Below are 19,834 nucleotides of genomic sequence, written 5' to 3'. Positions count from 1 at the left end.
GTTCGGAGCAATACATTCTGAACGACATTATTCAGAAGACCGGCAAACTTATTCAAAGGCTGTATCGGGATGGTTGACTCGTTTTACACTTCAGTAACTACAGTAAAGGCGAATGATTATATGCTAAGTGATTATACAACAGGGAAAAAAGGGAGGAGGAACAGAAGGAGGAAGAGGAGGAGAAGGAAGAAGAGGAGGAGGTAGTGAAGGATCATATATTGATCGATTAACTTGATCCCATTTTGTCAAAAACTTAAGTCTAAGAACTCTTTCGAAGTCTGAGGTTAGTGAATATTTTACAAGATTTGCGATGTTGGATATTGCATACGTAATTTCGTTAAGCAACTGAAGAGAAGGCTGTGACGATTACTATAAATCCTAGCTGTGTAATGAGTGGAAAAGAACACAACTGAAAAACAAAAGGAGGAGGAGGGGGAGGAAGAGGATGAGGAAAGTAAGAAGATGGAGAAGGGGGGGGGGGAGGAGGAGCAGGATAAGGTGAAGAAGAAGAAGAAGAAGAAGAAGAAGAAGAAAAGAAGAAGAAGAAGAAGAAGAAAAGAAGAAGAAAAGAAGAAGAAGAAGAAGAAGAAGAAGAAGAAGAAGAAGAAGAAGAAGAAGAAGAACAACAACAACAACAACAACAACAACAACAACAACAACAACAAGAAGAACAAGAAAAAGCAAAAGAAGACGAAGAAGAAAGAGGAGGAGGACGACGACGAGGAGAAGCAGGGGGGAGGAGGAGGAGGAGGGCAAGGAGGAGTGGAAAGAGGGGGGCGGAAGAGGAGCAGGAGAGGTGAAGAAAAAGAAGAAGAAGAAGAAGAAGAAGAAGAAGAAGAAGAAGAAGAAGAAGAAGAAGAAGAAGAAAAAGAAGGTAAAAAGGGTCTCATCGCCCTTGAAATTACGTTATTTTGCATTGACCAAATGCATATCTCTTGCTCAACAAAAATTAGATAAATAGCTACAATTCATTTATTTATTTAGTCGTTTATTTATTCATTGATCCCATTAATTATTTATTTGTTTATTGCTTCGACATTATAATTACACTAGCATATTTTCTTTTTGTATAAATCCTCCTTGTTGAAAAGTAAACTTTGGTATTGGAGAGTTGTACTTTTGATTTTGAATCATTCTTTGGCAAATTGTTTGTTTTATATATGTTAATTATAGCAGGGGGCGCGAATTTTGACTCCCTAATTTCGACCTTGTGTGTATTGCCGCTCGTTTTGCTATCAAGCTGTCGATGTGCGGTTTGTACCATCAAATAGAGAATATACGATTCTTACACTCTTGCTTTTGGTATTCCGGACGTGTTCCCAACTCAAGAACGAGCTTATTTTACCCTCAATCAATTCCTATTTCATCATCTTTGAATAAAAGACATGTTCAAAAGTACTTGAATAATACCATTTTTTAAAGAATCCAATTTTAGTCAAAGTTGTGATTTATAATCTGAGGTCACAAATTATTATAATAACCATGATATCATTACGCGTTACTATTTAGGGAGAGGGGTAGAATAAATTATTTTGTGTGAGGCTGGATGGTGTTGAATGCTCGAAATGTCTACGACTAGGGTTCTAGCATACCCCTTTGGAGTGTCTAAGTGTTTGTAAGTGTTAGGAGAAAACACTAATATAAGCGTCGTCCACCCCACCCCACGTAAGCAAACTGTTGTTGTCTAGATGTTGGGTACTTTGTTGTAGAAATCTTTGCTAGGTAATCCTTTCTAGACATTTCATAGGGATGGATGTCAGCGCTACAGGACAAAAATTATTCATTTCTTTGGCTTTTTGATGTTTTGGGGCGGAAATTATTTTTGAAGTTTCCCAAATTCTTGGAATATGCCCATTTCTTAGGGACTGATTAAAATGTGTGTAAAAATATAGGATAGTTCATTTGCATACGATTTCAATAAATTTGATGATATTTGATCAGGTCCGATTGCTTTATCCGCTTTAATATTTTGAACAATTTAATGGCATTGGCCTGAGTGATGTCCCTCTGTTCCGTGATGTTTGAGTTGCTCAGTTAGGTTGTTAATCTCGTCTGTGAAATCGTGTTTATCGAATCGAGCATAGAAGTTGTTAAGCTTATCGGCATATTATTTTTCTGTACCCTTTTCTAACTTAAATTTTTAAAATTAGAATAAAAGATCCAAAATATGGAGAAAAAACGTATAAAAAAACAACAGTACCACGCCCCCTACTCATTGGGGCTTAATCGACACAGTTGAAACATTTACAAGACTCACCTTCCAAGTGCAGTACATATACATTTCTGAAGTCCAGTAAAACCTCTCATAGAACCTGACGGGGGAGCTACACCAGTTAGAACAGTCAAAATCTTTCTAATTCTCATGCAGTAGATCAGTTGAGGGTTTTGTTTTCTTTTTAATTAGATAACTGAATAGATGGGCCAACTCGCCTTTTATTCTGAAGTAAGCGGTAGAGGGGGGAGAGGGATTGTGGGAGAAGGATATGCAAAAGATATGATATATGACATAGATCGAACAGAAAAAGTATCTTGAATAAAATGATACATAGTTTTAATAAATCAGAAGTTTCCAAATCTCAAAATCATCCCTTTTTCCTGGAGGGTGTCGAAATTAGGGCCACCCCTTAAAATTTTACAAAATATCGGGTGTTGAAGCGGATTTCGTGAACCGTAAGTTTACGCAAGATAAAACAACATTTTCCATCCGTTTATCAATCAGAAAGTGTGTGAAACAGAAGAATATTTATCGGCGTTTAAATTGACAAGAATGATTTATGTCCGAAAACATGAATTTAGGTGAAAACAGGTTTGGAAGCAGGCTATATAAGATTGTCGAGTTTAGGGCCGGTGTCGAATTTCGGGCCCCCTACCGTATGACTAACTGACTGACTTAAGGCCTTTCGCTTCCTAATCATCCGATCGGGACGCCTCGGCTGCCTCTCTAATCATCTGTCTCATTTCCTTCCACTGTTCACGGTCTTTTGCTGTGGATGCTAATTTGGTAAGTCTTCCTTTGGTTTTAATTCTTTATTTTGAAGGTGTTTTAGGTCTCTATTGAGGACAATGTGAAGCGACGTGGGTGGTCTACCTTGATATTTCTTGTCTCCAGATGGATGGGCTGAACAAAGTATTCATGGCTTTATTAGCTGGTATATTTTAATCTCTTCTGAGTATATCCCCTAAATGCCGCCATCTTGCCTCCAGGATTTTAATGGATATGGGTCTTTCATTACATTTTTTCATACAGTTTTATTGCTTATTTTTTGTCGGGTATCGTATATTCAGGACTCTTTTCAGTTGTTTTCTATGGAATCTGTATAATCTTTGCTCTTCGGTTCCAGTCACTGCCCATGTTCCGCAATTGTATATAAGCACGGATTTTACAAGGGTTGTGTATAATTTGATATTAGTGTTTAATTTTATTTTATCTTTTCTAAACCATATATGTAATGTGCCGTCGATAAACTTGTTCTTCTTTCTCCGTCTTCCTTGTCTCCTATTAATGATCCTACTTTTTTCGTGGCTCTCCATTCATCTTTCTTCCTTGACAGTAATGTTACATCTGTTTTGTCAGTATTAACGTACAGTTGGTGATTTGTAAGGGTCTTTGGATGTCATTTACATTGACTTTTTTGGGGCCGATAAAGTCAATGTCATCTGCATAATATGCAAATTCCATGGGAAGTTCGTTTTCAAAACGTAATGGGGTCAAAGGAACAGATTTACGCACATCTATTAAACCATTTTCTAGGTAAATGATAGTTCGACAAATGGATGATGCCAAGTCTGCAAAGATAGATCATCATCAAGCCCTACTGCAACCTCCTCGTGGTGTCGAACGGTAACAGGTCAAGCTGGCCAACTGCAGAGGGCGACAAGAATAGGCAATAGCAAACCATTCTTGTAACTTTGCCGAGTTAACTGCATGAATAAGTCCAAAAAGTTAAACAGTGACAGCGTAAAGGGGAGCATGTTTTCACGGAAGACTGCTGCCTCGCTCGGTTGGGAGCGTGATGTTCGTCAGGTCACACCGAACCGTCAGCCAGTTACTAGGCGAAATAAATTTAACAAATGTGACAAAACCAAAATTGGGACATGGAATGTCAGGACCTGTGCCCAAAAAGGAAAACTAAACAACATTCTGAAAGAAATGAAACGGCTCCAAATAAATATTCTTGGCCTGGCAGAGATGAGATGGAAAGAGCAGGGAACCATGTCAAAACAAGAAAACAACATGACATATAAGATCATATGGAGTGGTGGAACCTCTTTCCAAAAAGGAGTAGGGATGATCTTAGACCAAAAATCAACCAAATTTTACAAAGGGCACGTAGCAATCTCAGACAGAGTTTTGCTGGTTAAGCTAAGAGGACCTGTAGTTGACACCAATATTATTCAAGTTTATGCACCAACAGAAGAGGCGACAGATGCAGATATGACAGAGTTTTACCATTCACTAGACAAAGCAAAACGAATGTGTAAATCACAAGAAGTCCTTATGGTAATGGGGGACCTAAATGCTAAGATTGGCAGAGGCAGAGATGGTGACATAATCGGACCACATGGACTCGGAGACAGAAATGAACGAGGAAACATCTGGGCAGATTGGTGTAGAACAAATAAATTAATGATTTCAAACACCTGGTTTCAACAACACCCAAGAAGAACCTGGACATGGCAATCACCAGGGGACAGAGCAAGGAACCAGATAGACTTTATAGCAGTATCATCAAGATTCAGAAATGGCATATTAAATTGCAAAACCTACCCAGGCGCCGATGTAGACAGTGACCATGTCCCAGTTGTTTGTACAGTAAGGATAAAGTTTAAAGCTATTCAGAGAACAGCTGGTAGAATAAAGAGGGATTACAGGTTATGCAAAGACAATGGCATACAAACAAAAATGAGAGAAGAATTTGAAAATGCACTCATGATACAAAGCCAAAGTGAACCTGATAATGAAAAATGTGAAAAACAATTTGATATATTCCAAAAGTGTGTCAAAGCAACTGCAGAAAAGCATTTACCAATAGCTCAAATAAACAGCAAAAAGGAATGGATGACAAATGAAATTCTAAACCTATTTGAAGAAAGACGAAAATGCAACAGAGGGTCTGCAGAATACCAAACATTGAACAACCACATTAAATCCAAATGCATCGAGGCACACGAGAACTATCTAGACTGGAAATGCTGCGAAATCGAAAGAGAATACAAACCCAACCCCCAACAAGCTCACCAAAGAATAAAAGAACTATCAGGGAAAAGGAAAAGCAAAGCAGCAGGAAGTTGTATCCAAAACAAACAAGGGGAACTGCTATTTGAAGAACAACATATAGAAAGCCGATGGGTAGAATACATAGGCGAACTGTACAATGATCCAAATAGAAATGAACCACCACTGAAATTCAAAGAACCATTAAGCGGACCAAACATCACCAAAAGTGAAATTGAACATGCCATGGAACGAATGAGGGATAGTAAAGCAACAGGCCCTGATGAAATATCTGTAGAGGTATTAAAAAGCCTAGGAGATCTAGCAATTGATGAACTTCACATATTATTCAACAATATATACAATACTGGGAAAATTCCAGAAGATCTCTGTAACTCTATTTTCATAGCAATACCAAAGAAAGCAGGTGCAGTCAGATGCGAAAATTTTAGAACTATAAGTTTAATAAGCCACATCAACAAAATACTGTTGCGTATAATTATCAACAGGCTAAGGAATAAGATTAACCCCGAAATCGCAGAAGAACAATATGGATTCCAACCTGACAGAGGGACAAGGAACGCAATATACCTCCTCCGTGTTTTAAGTGAAAGAGCTATACAGGTTCAGACCCCACTATACCTCTGTTTTGTCGACTACAAAAAAGCTTTTGATAGAGTACGCCACGAAGAAATACTAAAACAACTGCACTCCATTGGCGCTGATGAGAAAGACCTCAGACTCATGCAAACATTATACTACACCCAGCAGGCATCTATCAAAATCGGAAACTCTACAGGAAATTCCATTCCTATTAAGAAAGGAGTCCGTCAAGGGTGTGTTGCCTCGCCAGATCTGTTTAATCTATACCAAGAAACAATCATGAGGGGCATAAATAATATGGAGGGAATAAAAGTGGGAGGTCACAACATAAATAATATAAGATACGCAGACGATACGGTACTCATTGCAACATCAGAAATCCAACTTCAAAAGATTGTTGACAAAGTGGTAGTAGATAGTGAAGCCAAGGGAATGGAAGTGAATATCACCAAAAAGGAATGCATGGTAATACAGAAAAACCCCAAATACAACAACACCTGCAATATAACGATTCACGGCGAGCAACTTACCAACGTAGAAAGTTTTAAATACCTAGGTTCAATAGTGACAACAGATGGAAGATGTAACCGAGACATACGAGCAAGAATAACTCAAGCCAAACAGGCCTTCATGGACCTGGGAAACATTTTGAAAAACAAACAGATGTCGTTCGGGATTAGATTCCGAGTCTTGAAGTGCTACGTGTGGCCAATCTTGTTATACGGATGCGAAAGCTGGACTACAAATGCAGAAACACAAAAGAACATTGAAGCTTTTGAAATGTGGTGCTTGAGAATGATGCAGAGAATATCGTATACTGCACACAAAACGAACGAAGAAGTGCTAAAACAAACATACCAACAAAGGAAACTAATGCCCTTAATAGTGGATCGACAACTATCCTTTTTCGGACACATAGTAAGGAAAGATAAGAATGAATACCTGGCAAGTTGTGGAAAAATACCTGATAAACGCGCCCGGGGGAGACAAAGAAAAACACTCATAGACCAACTGAAGGGCTTCACCAGCCTAACAATCCAAGAGCTGTTTGAAAAGGCAAGAGACAGGGAGGAATGGAGAGAGATAATTCATGCAGTATCCAAGCCTGGACCAGGCATGGAACCTAGAAGAAGAAGAAGGTAAATGATAAATAAAACTGGGCTTAGGCTGTCTCCTTGTGGTGTACCGATGTTGCCAAGGAATGATTTATTCTCTGAGGCACCGATTATTTTGGTCGTTATCCAGGTTTCGCTTATAAGGAATCTGATTAATCTAACTTCATCTTCCATAACTAATCCTTTCATAATATTTAACAAGGATTGGCGATTGATAGTATCGAAGGCGGCAGACATATCTATTCCAGTTATAACTATTTCTATTTTTTCTGACAGAGTTTTGGCAGCATGCCATTTGTTGGTCCAAACTACATCTGCTGTACTTCTCTCGGTCCTGAATCCGCTTTGACTATGTGACAAATATTTTTCACAATCGGGCTAATTCTATTCAGTCTGATCAGGCAGAGCGTTTTCTATTTGTATTAAGCCGAGTAATTGGTCTCAAATTCTTTATATATATATATATATATATATATATATATATATATATATATATATATATATATATATAATATATATATATATATGGAATGTAGAGGATAAATGAAATGCTTTTTTTGCTCTTTTCTTTTTTGGGGCCAAAGCTTTATTTGGTATGTCGTTAGAAACTTGGGCAGTTAACATGGCACACCATATGTACTAGTCCCTTCGTGAAAGGAGCAAAGTCAAGTTTCTAAGAAAAAAAGAATGCTCATAACAGAAATTCTTCCACCATACTCAAATGTCAAATGTACATGGTCAGTGACAGTATCGAAAATTGGAAAAACAACCTGTCGACACTTTGACTTCTCTTACATGTTAACATTTTTTATGAAATTAGTACTTTTTATGCAGCGCAATTGAGCACATCTGGTGAATTTCTTTCTTTATTTAAAGCTCACGTCTTTTTTAACCGTAAATCCTTGATACAATTGCAAAAGTAACCGGTCTGTTATTGCTTTTTCACAGGCTCATTCAAGAGTCACCCCCGATGGCTGCTCAGCAAGAACATACGAAAGGAGGCCAAGGACGTCATCGGTCTACATAGCCAAGTCACAAAGTCAATATCTCTTGATATAGGCAAGTGTTAGCGGACACTTCAATGATGAAAATGGTTTGGTATAGGAGTAGGCGAGAGTGGAAAGGAGAAGAAACGACTACTTCCCGGCCCAAGTAATAATCAGAAGATTTTGGCATATTTTACCAGCAGACGATACGTCTTATATTTTCACTATTTTGTGTTTTTTACTTGGTAATGACATTTTTCTCATCCCTTAAATTTCATTATAAAATTAACAACAACCTCGATAGGTCCCGCCCCGCGACACTATTATAGCAGTATCATCAAGATTCAGAAATGGCATATTAAATTGCAAAACCTACCCAGGCGCCGATGTAGACAGTGACCATGTCCCAGTTGTTTGTACAGTAAGGATAAAGTTTAAAGCTATTCAGAGAACAGCTGGTAGAATAAAGAGGGATTACAGGTTATGCAAAGACAATGGCATACAAACAAAAATGAGAGAAGAATTTGAAAATGCACTCATGATACAAAGCCAAAGTGAACCTGATAATGAAAAATGTGAAAAACAATTTGATATATTCCAAAAGTGTGTCAAAGCAACTGCAGAAAAGCATTTACCAATAGCTCAAATAAACAGCAAAAAGGAATGGATGACAAATGAAATTCTAAACCTATTTGAAGAAAGACGAAAATGCAACAGAGGGTCTGCAGAATACCAAACATTGAACAACCACATTAAATCCAAATGCATCGAGGCACACGAGAACTATCTAGACTGGAAATGCTGCGAAATCGAAAGAGAATACAAACCCAACCCCCAACAAGCTCACCAAAGAATAAAAGAACTATCAGGGAAAAGGAAAAGCAAAGCAGCAGGAAGTTGTATCCAAAACAAACAAGGGGAACTGCTATTTGAAGAACAACATATAGAAAGCCGATGGGTAGAATACATAGGCGAACTGTACAATGATCCAAATAGAAATGAACCACCACTGAAATTCAAAGAACCATTAAGCGGACCAAACATCACCAAAAGTGAAATTGAACATGCCATGGAACGAATGAGGGATAGTAAAGCAACAGGCCCTGATGAAATATCTGTAGAGGTATTAAAAAGCCTAGGAGATCTAGCAATTGATGAACTTCACATATTATTCAACAATATATACAATACTGGGAAAATTCCAGAAGATCTCTGTAACTCTATTTTCATAGCAATACCAAAGAAAGCAGGTGCAGTCAGATGCGAAAATTTTAGAACTATAAGTTTAATAAGCCACATCAACAAAATACTGTTGCGTATAATTATCAACAGGCTAAGGAATAAGATTAACCCCGAAATCGCAGAAGAACAATATGGATTCCAACCTGACAGAGGGACAAGGAACGCAATATACCTCCTCCGTGTTTTAAGTGAAAGAGCTATACAGGTTCAGACCCCACTATACCTCTGTTTTGTCGACTACAAAAAAGCTTTTGATAGAGTACGCCACGAAGAAATACTAAAACAACTGCACTCCATTGGCGCTGATGAGAAAGACCTCAGACTCATGCAAACATTATACTACACCCAGCAGGCATCTATCAAAATCGGAAACTCTACAGGAAATTCCATTCCTATTAAGAAAGGAGTCCGTCAAGGGTGTGTTGCCTCGCCAGATCTGTTTAATCTATACCAAGAAACAATCATGAGGGGCATAAATAATATGGAGGGAATAAAAGTGGGAGGTCACAACATAAATAATATAAGATACGCAGACGATACGGTACTCATTGCAACATCAGAAATCCAACTTCAAAAGATTGTTGACAAAGTGGTAGTAGATAGTGAAGCCAAGGGAATGGAAGTGAATATCACCAAAAAGGAATGCATGGTAATACAGAAAAACCCCAAATACAACAACACCTGCAATATAACGATTCACGGCGAGCAACTTACCAACGTAGAAAGTTTTAAATACCTAGGTTCAATAGTGACAACAGATGGAAGATGTAACCGAGACATACGAGCAAGAATAACTCAAGCCAAACAGGCCTTCATGGACCTGGGAAACATTTTGAAAAACAAACAGATGTCGTTCGGGATTAGATTCCGAGTCTTGAAGTGCTACGTGTGGCCAATCTTGTTATACGGATGCGAAAGCTGGACTACAAATGCAGAAACACAAAAGAACATTGAAGCTTTTGAAATGTGGTGCTTGAGAATGATGCAGAGAATATCGTATACTGCACACAAAACGAACGAAGAAGTGCTAAAACAAACATACCAACAAAGGAAACTAATGCCCTTAATAGTGGATCGACAACTATCCTTTTTCGGACACATAGTAAGGAAAGATAAGAATGAATACCTGGCAAGTTGTGGAAAAATACCTGATAAACGCGCCCGGGGGAGACAAAGAAAAACACTCATAGACCAACTGAAGGGCTTCACCAGCCTAACAATCCAAGAGCTGTTTGAAAAGGCAAGAGACAGGGAGGAATGGAGAGAGATAATTCATGCAGTATCCAAAGCCTGGACCAGGCATGGAACCTAGAAGAAGAAGAAGGTAAATGATAAATAAAACTGGGCTTAGGCTGTCTCCTTGTGGTGTACCGATGTTGCCAAGGAATGATTTATTCTCTGAGGCACCGATTATTTTGGTCGTTATCCAGGTTTCGCTTATAAGGAATCTGATTAATCTAACTTCATCTTCCATAACTAATCCTTTCATAATATTTAACAAGGATTGGCGATTGATAGTATCGAAGGCGGCAGACATATCTATTCCAGTTATAACTATTTCTATTTTTTCTGACAGAGTTTTGGCAGCATGCCATTTGTTGGTCCAAACTACATCTGCAGTACTTCTCTCGGTCCTGAATCCGCTTTGACTATGTGACAAATATTTTTCAACAATCGGGCTAATTCTATTCAGTCTGATCAGGGAGAGCGTTTTCTATTTGTATTAAGCCGAGTAATTGGTCTCAAATTCTTTATATATATATATATATATATATATATATATATATATATATATATATATATATATATATATATATATATATATATATATGGAAGGTAGAGGATAAAATGAAATGCTTTTTTTGCTCTTTTCTTTTTTGCAAAGCTTTACGGTATGTCGATATGAAACTTGGCTGTTAACATGCTCACCATATGTACTAGTCCCTTCGTGAAAGGTGCAAAGTCAAGTTCTAAGAAAAAAAGAATGCTCATTACTGATATTCTTCCACCATACTCAAATGTAAAATATGTACATGGTCAGTGACAGTATCGAAAATTGGAAAAACACCCTGTCGACACTTTGTCTTCTCTTTCATGTTAACATTTTTTATGAATTTAGACTTTTTATGCAGCGCATTGAGCACATCTGGTGAATTTCGTTCTGTTTTAAAGCTCACGTCTTTTTTATCCGTAAGATCCTTGATACAATTGCAAAAGTAACAGGTCTGTTATTGCTTTTTTCCAGGCTAATTCAAGAGTCACCCCGATGGCTGCTCAGCAAGAACAGACAAAGGGAGGCCAAGGACGTCATCGTCTACATAGCCAAGGTCAACAAAGTCAATATCTCTTGGGATATGGAAGTGGTAGCGGACACTTCAATGATGAAAATGGATGGTATAGGAGTAGGCGAGAGTGGAAAGGATGAAGAAACGACTACTTCCGGCTCCAGTAATAATCTGAAGATTTGGCATATTTGTACCAGCAGGCGATACGTCTTATATTTCACTATTTTGTGTTTTTCTTGGTAATGACATTTTATCATCCTTATATTTCATTATATAATTAACAACAACCTCGATAGGTCCCGCCGCGACTCTATTATATTAAAGCAGTGCAGAAGATAGTCTTGATATTCTTGACTCTTGGGTAAGGCACTCTGGCCCAACTCAACTCAGGGCTGAAAGAGTCCATGGCTAAATGCAGTGGCGCTTATTTTAAGAGTGGCAGTGCAAATATGACCCTGACAGGTCTTATGTACAGTATAAAATGGAAAATGATTACATATGGCCTAAATGGATTTAATGAATAACTGTGAAGTTCGTCAAGCTTTTTGTTTACATGGAAATGCTCAATACAAATGCTCGTATTTGTTTATTTTGTAATTATTTTAATTATTTTCGCATAGACACAATTCGTCACATTTATAGTGTAATGTACGAAGCTGGTGTTTATCACGCTCGGTTTCTTTAGTGTTAAGCAGGGGGTATAAATTGTTTGCTCCCAATTGGATAGAATATTGCAATGTACTTTACAGCAGATCTAACAAAGTTGAATACTAAATCACTGCTTGATAGAGAGAAGAGACGTTAATGAAATGCATTTAACTGCACCAGCAATTGATAACAAGAAAAGTATCCAAATCACGTATTGTACAGATAAAGATTAAGAACAATGGTTATTATTAAAATTCGACCGGATATAAACTATTCCTTATATTTATAACTTCTTTTCCTTTCTAGATTTTACATGTATGACCATTTTTTTTTCTTTCGTTTTGGCTGAAGAAAGGTTTTGTATTTTTTCAAACTTGATATTCATTTCTGTTTAATGCTTTTTAGTCTAATGTTTTTAAATCTTTGTATTTGCTAGGGGTCACTAAATCTCACATGTTCTTGCCTTTTTATTCTTTTTGTTTGCCGTTTCCAGGATAACAGTCAACATGGTTTATTATGGTATGGTCCTTGGCGCCGGAGACATCATTGAAGGGGATATCTATGTCACTTTTATATTACAGGTAACGTATTGAGTGAGTGGGGCTGGTGAGAATGGGGTGGAGCTATCAGAGGCAAAACAGGAAAATTGAGCTTTTACAATACAACAATATCCAGAAGTGCTCAAGGGTCTTTATAAGAGGCCTTAAGCAACAGCAAATCGTGATATTTAGGAACGGGACTTAACTACTATAAAGAGCTATTACAATTTCCATTTCCCAAGAATTCCAAATTGCATCACCCTTATGAGGACTCGATCACGAGGCTTGAGGTCACAAACAAAGTGTCACCCCACAATACCACAAAATGGCCCACGCATGCAGAAAATATACCATAGAGAAATTGAGGTAAAGGTGTTTTAAGATAACAATCAGAATAAGAAATAAGGTAAAAACGATTTTTTTTAAAAATCAACAATCTCCTTCACTTCTGTTTTTATTTTTAAAAAAGAATGGAACAATGCATCTACTGAATGGGCTAAAGTTCACATATAAATGTTTCCATGAATTATATTTTGATGTCATGACAAAATGTAGTTTTGTCACATTTGTCACAAAAGCACAATGAAGAAAACAATATTAGATTTATGAAAATTATTTGTTTTCATAACTTTGAATTTGATAAGGACCAATAACCGTAAGAAAGTAATGATTACAAAAAGTTAAGTGCTCTCAAAGTATCAAAATAGTTCCAAATTTGTCCACAAGTTTTCGATCCTTCTAGAACATATTCATGCTATTCTATTTCTTTTATTATTTAGATTGAGCTTTTATGTTGCGCATTATCCACTAAACGCGTTCAAATCGCTTAACAAGGGGTCCCTGGTCAACAGCAACACTTAACATAGAGGAAGGGACTTGACGCCTGTTAGGAGGTATTACAACTTTTTAGACCAGGGACAACGCTGTTAACGTCCAGGGACTCATTTTACACCTGAGTAGGGTGAGATAATGTGAGTAGAGAGCCTTTTCCAAGGACTCAACTATGCACTGAGCGATAATCGACCCCAGGACCTTCCGATGCGAAAGCGAGTGTTATACCACAAGACCACACAGTCTCTCAATTTTTGATCCTTAAATGTCTTTCAACTCAAGATGATAACAATCGGAGTGTTATTCGACACCCGAGTTTCGGGTGTATTTTGTCACCAGATAATTCGACACCCGAATCGCGCATGCGCAGTACGTATGAACGTACAAACCCGGGGAAATCAAATTCTTCCGCTTTCCTTCCTTGTCCGTTGCACGCCATCCTCTTTAAAATATGGATAGACGGTCGAATTCAATATTTAGGGAGCAAAATTCGCTTCAAGCGATGAGTTCCTTGAAAGGATCAAGACATTGGAAGACGAAAGTCATTGTTCGTTCAAGGTTACACATCGTTTTGTGTGTTGGTTCGTTATACTTCCGGATGCAATGTTGTGAACTTCTTAGCCTGGCACAATATTATCTATATTGATAGATATATTATACCATTTCTACATATAAAACTTTAGATCATCTATTATTATGAGATGTTGCAAATAGAAGGAAGGAAATGACGTCACATAGCCCTTTGTTTATAACTAGCCGTTTTTTCTGATTAACTCTCACTAATTTCTATCAATCAGACTAGAAACGTTCAAGGTTACAAATCGTCTTGTGCGTTAATTCGGCTGCTGGATTATATGAGTATTTAACCTTTTTCGCTGAACGCACGACATTATGTGTCGCGAGTTTCTCGCACAGTATCTGTAATTGTATACCCTTTGCTGTTTAAGTCATCTACGTCACTTAGGTCTTAGAGGGAGCGTATGTATGTGTGTGTGATAGAAAGAAAGAAATCAAGAGAGAGAGAGAGAGAGAGAGAGAGAGAGAGAGAGAGAGAAGAGAGAGAGAGAGAGAGAAGAGAGAGAGAATGGTTTGCAGTTAATGGTTTGTGTGTTTGCAAAGACGAACAATTGTAGAATTTTTGCCAACGACCCCCCCCCCCCCCCCCCCGACGACAAGAAAACAACATTTTTTTTTCCAAAAATTTTTTTACCTGCTTGGCAATGTGCCCCAAATTCTTGCGACATCCTCAATCCCCAAAATTCGGTGTCGAATTATCCTGGACAAAATACACCCAAACTCGGGTGTCGAATTATCCTGAGACAAAATACACCCGAAACTCGGGTGTCGAATTATTCTGTGACAAAATACACCCGAAACTCGGGTGCCGAATTATCCTGTGACAAAATACACCCGAAACTCGGGTGTCGAATGACGCTCCCGATAACAATATATTTCCATATGTTTTCAGTGTAACCATGTTATTGTAATTTAGTGTCGAAGGTTAGAAAAACGACCTAATATTTTAATATAATCTTATTACAGTCTGTAATGGAGATTCCAAGTCATGTGATGTGCGCCTTGCTCCTGGAGAAAATTGACCGTAAAGTGTTTTATTGCTCCAGTATGATAACAAGTGGCTTGGCTACCCTAGGGATTGGAGCTCTAGTCATTGCTGATCAAGGTAAACATACCGCGCATCAAAAATTAATTTGACATCGGTAAATAAAAAGCTGTTTGTGAAAATTTGCTGGAAATAAATTCAATGAAAAAATATGTCAAATGTTTTCGAAATGATTAATGAATGAGGTCCAGCATTGTCATACTGAAACATTGTTACGTTGCGGTCATGTGTGAAAAATATACGTATGCTCATTCAAGAGATTGTCCTAGTACACATATGCTCCATAGAGAAAGACAATACAGGACATGCAATTGGTCCCAATGTTTCCATTGTTTTATCCATTTTCAGACATTCGGTGGCTTTCCATCACTTTCTTCTGCCTTGGCAAGATGTGCATCTCCATTGGATTCGATCTCATTTACATCATCACCACTGAGTTGTGTCCCACCAAGATACGTAACTCGGGTCTCGGTTTCTGTTCTTGTGTGGCAAGATTTAGTGGGATACTCTCCCCTTACATTGTTAGCGCGGTGAGTTGAGGAAAGTAATTGTGATTTTAAGGATTTGAAAAAAATAATTTCAGAAATCCGCCACCCCACCTCCCACTTCCAATATTTTTGTTATTTTGTTTGCTTTGAGAGGGGTGTGGGGTTGGAGAAATTATGGTGATTTTTTATACTGTTGTTGTTGTATTATTGTTGTTCTTTTCTTTGTTGTTATTGTTTAGTTTTGTTTTCATTATTTATTCGTTCTTATTGAATTGGGGAGGGGGGGGGGTGGCTTGATTGCTATAAAAAGATCTCCTTTGAATGATCTACATATTTTACATTCTTTTCTTGCCTTTTTATACATTTTAAAATCACTTAAAACACACTTTTTCTGAGCCTCCTGTCATCGGAGATCTTTATAGGTAAAGATAAGTTTTCTAATATCTTTAGATTTATTGTACTCTTTTTCCATATTTTCTAAAATTATAAACCACAGTCTCAAATTGTTGGGGTAATTTTTCGGCTATGTGATCTAGTGGTATGACACTCGCCTTCGGAACGGAAAGTCCATGGTTCTACTCCCGTTCTGAGCGGTGTATATTTGAATCCTTGGGAGAAGCTCATAACTCACATTTTCTCACCGTATTCAGGTGTAAAATTAGCACTAACGAGCCGTTAACGCCGTGGTGTACGTCGCAAAAAATCGTAATATCGCCTAACATGTCTCTTCCTCTATGTAAATGTTGCTGTTGGCTAGGGAACCCCTGTAAAATGCTTTGAGCACATTTAGTAGATATTGTGCTATAGAAATGCTCTAGTTACATAACTGCTCTAGTTTTTAAAACTCTTTGGTGAAAAATATGTCCTTTGGTTAAATCTAAATGTTTGCTTAAGTGACAAGAATAAAAATTGTCTCTTAATCTGTAACAAACTAGTGGAAATAGCTACTTCCAACGTATAGATATAAGCAGGTCTGACACCACACATTTATGTTACTAGTTTAAAATTATTGTAATGGACAATATTTTGGGTTATTTTTTGAGATCGTCATTAATAGAACATTGATCCCATAATGCTTTGGGTTATGAGACCTGCAAATAAGTGCACATCGACTACTTCTGATCACCTTAACTTTAAATTTATTATTCGGCACTTTTTCACCCCAATATAAATCCGATGGGTTTCTAACCAATGTGGCCAACACAAAACGCTTTTAAGTATCTTAGACTGATTATAAATAAAACAAAAATCTATGTCTATATATTGCAGAGTCTTTTGATTCCCGGGCCCATTGGAAAGGCTCTCCCCGTTTTAATATTTGGTGTTTTGTCTTTGGCGTCTGGTGTGTTCGCCATCTTGTTACCGGAAACACGAAACGCAGAGCTTCCGGAAACAATTGAGAGCGACAGTGGCAGCGATGTTTCGGACAAGTATGTGAATTATATTTTTAGACATCACCCAATTCATTCATTCTTCAATCCTTTATGGGCACATTAGTGATTTAAATGGATATATCATAAGATCATCAGTGTATAGATCCTTATCCATTGCAATGATTTATATTAATATAAAGGTTGATGAAGACGAGCTGAGTAAATGTGATATCGACTTCCACGCGTTTTGCCAAATTGTAAGCCCATCGGTTACGATTATAACGGCAAAAACGTATATATCCTTTCTATTTTTAAATGAATTTAACTTCCAATCAAATAAATTCATGCATTCAAAATATATTCTCAAGAATTGATTTCATCTCTTGTTGTTGTTGATAAATTGGTGGCTAATTCAGTCCATCGATGTATGGCCGAGTGAGAATGTGACGGCAATAAGATTTGGGAAAAACGTGATCTCATTGAGAATAGAACATGGGAAGAAGTTGGGGGGCTAGATCTGGAGCAAGAAAATAATCGGAATACGTAGGTGTAAGTGCAAAAAGCAGAAAGACAAATACGAAAAATATATTTTTTTTATATCATCCCAAAAATGAGTTTTCCCTATCGATGAAGGCTCATTTTCGGGGTATTAATTTTATTTCTTTCTGTTAAGTCTGATATTGTCAAATTCTCAGATTTTCAGGTTTTTGTCTCATCGCAAAAAATATTGAAAAAAAATACTCAATGAGGGAAACTCATAACTAAGTAATATAATTTGATACGTGGTATATTCTCTCTCTCTCTCTCTCTCTCTCTCTCTCTCTCTCTCTCTCTCTCGATCTTTTCCACTAATCCACTACTAATTTACACCTCCTATTGTTATAAACATCAATATGATTATTCCCTGTTATTATTCATAATACATTTCTATGTTATCAGTGTTATCACCAATACTACCATTATCATTATAACAGTATGATATGTTACTATTTCCATTACAGTACAAGAAAATCACTGATGGGTCCAACCAAAGGCTGATTTACCAAACTTGAAGTCGTAATAGCAACAGCCCAAATTTCATTTATATCCAAGCATTATCTTCATATCTCTCTCCCTCTCTCTCTCTCTCTCTATATATATATATATTATATATATATATATATATATATATGAGTGTTGTGGGTACTTGTAGGTACGAAAGTGCTCGATAATGATGGTTAGGGCTAATATAGAAGGCAAATTTTCACTCACATTTTTGTGCCCAAGACGACTCGTTTCTGTGTCTTACACCTGTAAGACATAGAAACGAGTCGTCTCGGCCACAAAAATGTGAGTGAAAATTTGCATTTATATATATATATATATATATTTAATATTATATTATTATATCTATATTCTTTCGCTTTTATTTTTTTCTATCTTATTCTTCATTTCTATTTCTTTTATTTTCTTCTTTCTTCCTTCTCTTCTTCTTCTTCTTCTTCTTCTTCTTCTTCTTCTTCTTCTTCTTCTTCTTCTTCTTCTTCTGGTCTTTTTATTATATCTATTTTCTCTCTTCTTATATCTTACCCACACTATCTATTTCTCTCTCTCTCTCTCTCTCTCTCTCTCTCTCTCTATCTATCTCTCTCTTTCTCTCTCTCTCCCTCTCTCTCCCTTTCCCTCTCTCTCCCTCTCTCTTCTACCTCTCTCTCTCTCTCTCTCTCTCTCTCTCTCTCTCTCTCTCTCTCTCTGTATATATGTATGTGTGTGTGTGTATGTGTATGTGTGTGTCGCTCTTCTTTCCTCCTCTACCCTTTATCTATTCAAGTCTCCCCGTTTTCAATTATATTATATTTCTAATTGCATCTCATATCAAATTTGGAGACTACACATAATTAATAAATGATTATTAAGTATAACCCTTGATGATATAATCAAATAAACCTACAAATCTATTTTCATATCGACTAATTTTGAGTTCATCAGCTTTTTGAATTACGGTGTCCTGCTGTGTCGTTGCCCTGGTAATCCTTAGAAATAAATATAATGCCGTAGATTGAGAACACACCACTTTCATTTTGTCTAATGGTTCTTTTTTAATTATTCAAATATCGATACATTAAGATTAACCTTAAAAGAACCATCCAAAACAAAAAAAAATTTGAGACTTCTGTTGATGTCTTCGATTGAAAACATTTAAAAAATTCAATGTCTTCTTTTTTAAAGAGATATTTGGTGTAAATATTTTCTGGCTCAATAAAATATAGCGTTTTGTCAGCATACGAACGTCCAAATAAATGTATAGCTCTGATATTGGGTTGAAAAAAAAATAATAATATGAAGTGGCCGAGTGGTAAAGGCATTGCACTGTGACCCGGAAAGTCCCGGATTCGAGCACCGCTTCAGGCAATTTTGTTTTTTTCGTTTTTTTCTTTGAGCAAGATTATTGACCCCAAATTTGCTCACTTGGGGATTCCTTTTGACATCAGACATCTTGATGAATTGTCTCTTTTCCTTCGTGGAATGCCTAGGCGACGATATCTTATAATGTCGTGGCGGAAGGGGACAATTTAATTTTTTTTATATACCAAAAAATAAACTTGTAATTGCACCCCACATACTTCATATCTCGTCCTACATGGTAATTGTTGCTGTTGGCTCAGTATCTCTTGTAAAGCGCTTTGAGCTTGTTTGGTCGATATTGCGCTTTACGAAAACAAAAGGTGTTTTTTTCCCACAACACACTTCTAAGAAAAAAAAAACATCTGTGAATCTTCAGATCTGATAAGATTCTAACAGAATCATCCTCTACCTGTGCATCCTCAAAACCTTGATTACTAGGAAATGGAGATGGGTAAGAATAGGGCATGCTCTCAGATTATAAGATGAATCAATATCAAATGTTG

At 37.1% G+C, this 19,834-nt stretch overlaps 1 protein-coding gene across 1 annotated transcript in view; it reads left to right on the top strand.

The window, feature by feature from the left end:
* Positions 1-18,078, top strand: part of LOC144968278 (organic cation transporter protein-like) — a 33,255-nt gene extending 15,177 nt beyond the window's left edge. The window contains exons 7-12 of the mRNA XM_078906478.1: positions 11,407-11,685; positions 12,588-12,675; positions 15,007-15,145; positions 15,434-15,615; positions 16,843-17,003; positions 17,948-18,078. Of these exons, the coding sequence (XP_078762604.1) occupies positions 11,407-11,685; positions 12,588-12,675; positions 15,007-15,145; positions 15,434-15,615; positions 16,843-17,003; positions 17,948-17,984 (886 nt within the window). The 3' untranslated portion in view covers positions 17,985-18,078. The remainder of the gene's footprint in view (positions 1-11,406; positions 11,686-12,587; positions 12,676-15,006; positions 15,146-15,433; positions 15,616-16,842; positions 17,004-17,947) is intronic.
* Positions 18,079-19,834: the final 1,756 nt, after the last annotated feature.

Source organism: Berghia stephanieae, chromosome 3 (genome assembly GCF_034508935.2).
Source record: "Berghia stephanieae isolate SIO BIC M18660-M18661 chromosome 3, UCSD_Bste_1.3, whole genome shotgun sequence".
Classification (NCBI taxonomy): domain Eukaryota; kingdom Metazoa; phylum Mollusca; class Gastropoda; order Nudibranchia; family Aeolidiidae; genus Berghia; species Berghia stephanieae.
Note: the sequence above shows the minus strand (reverse complement) of the source record. Positions and strands in the feature narration are given on the sequence as shown.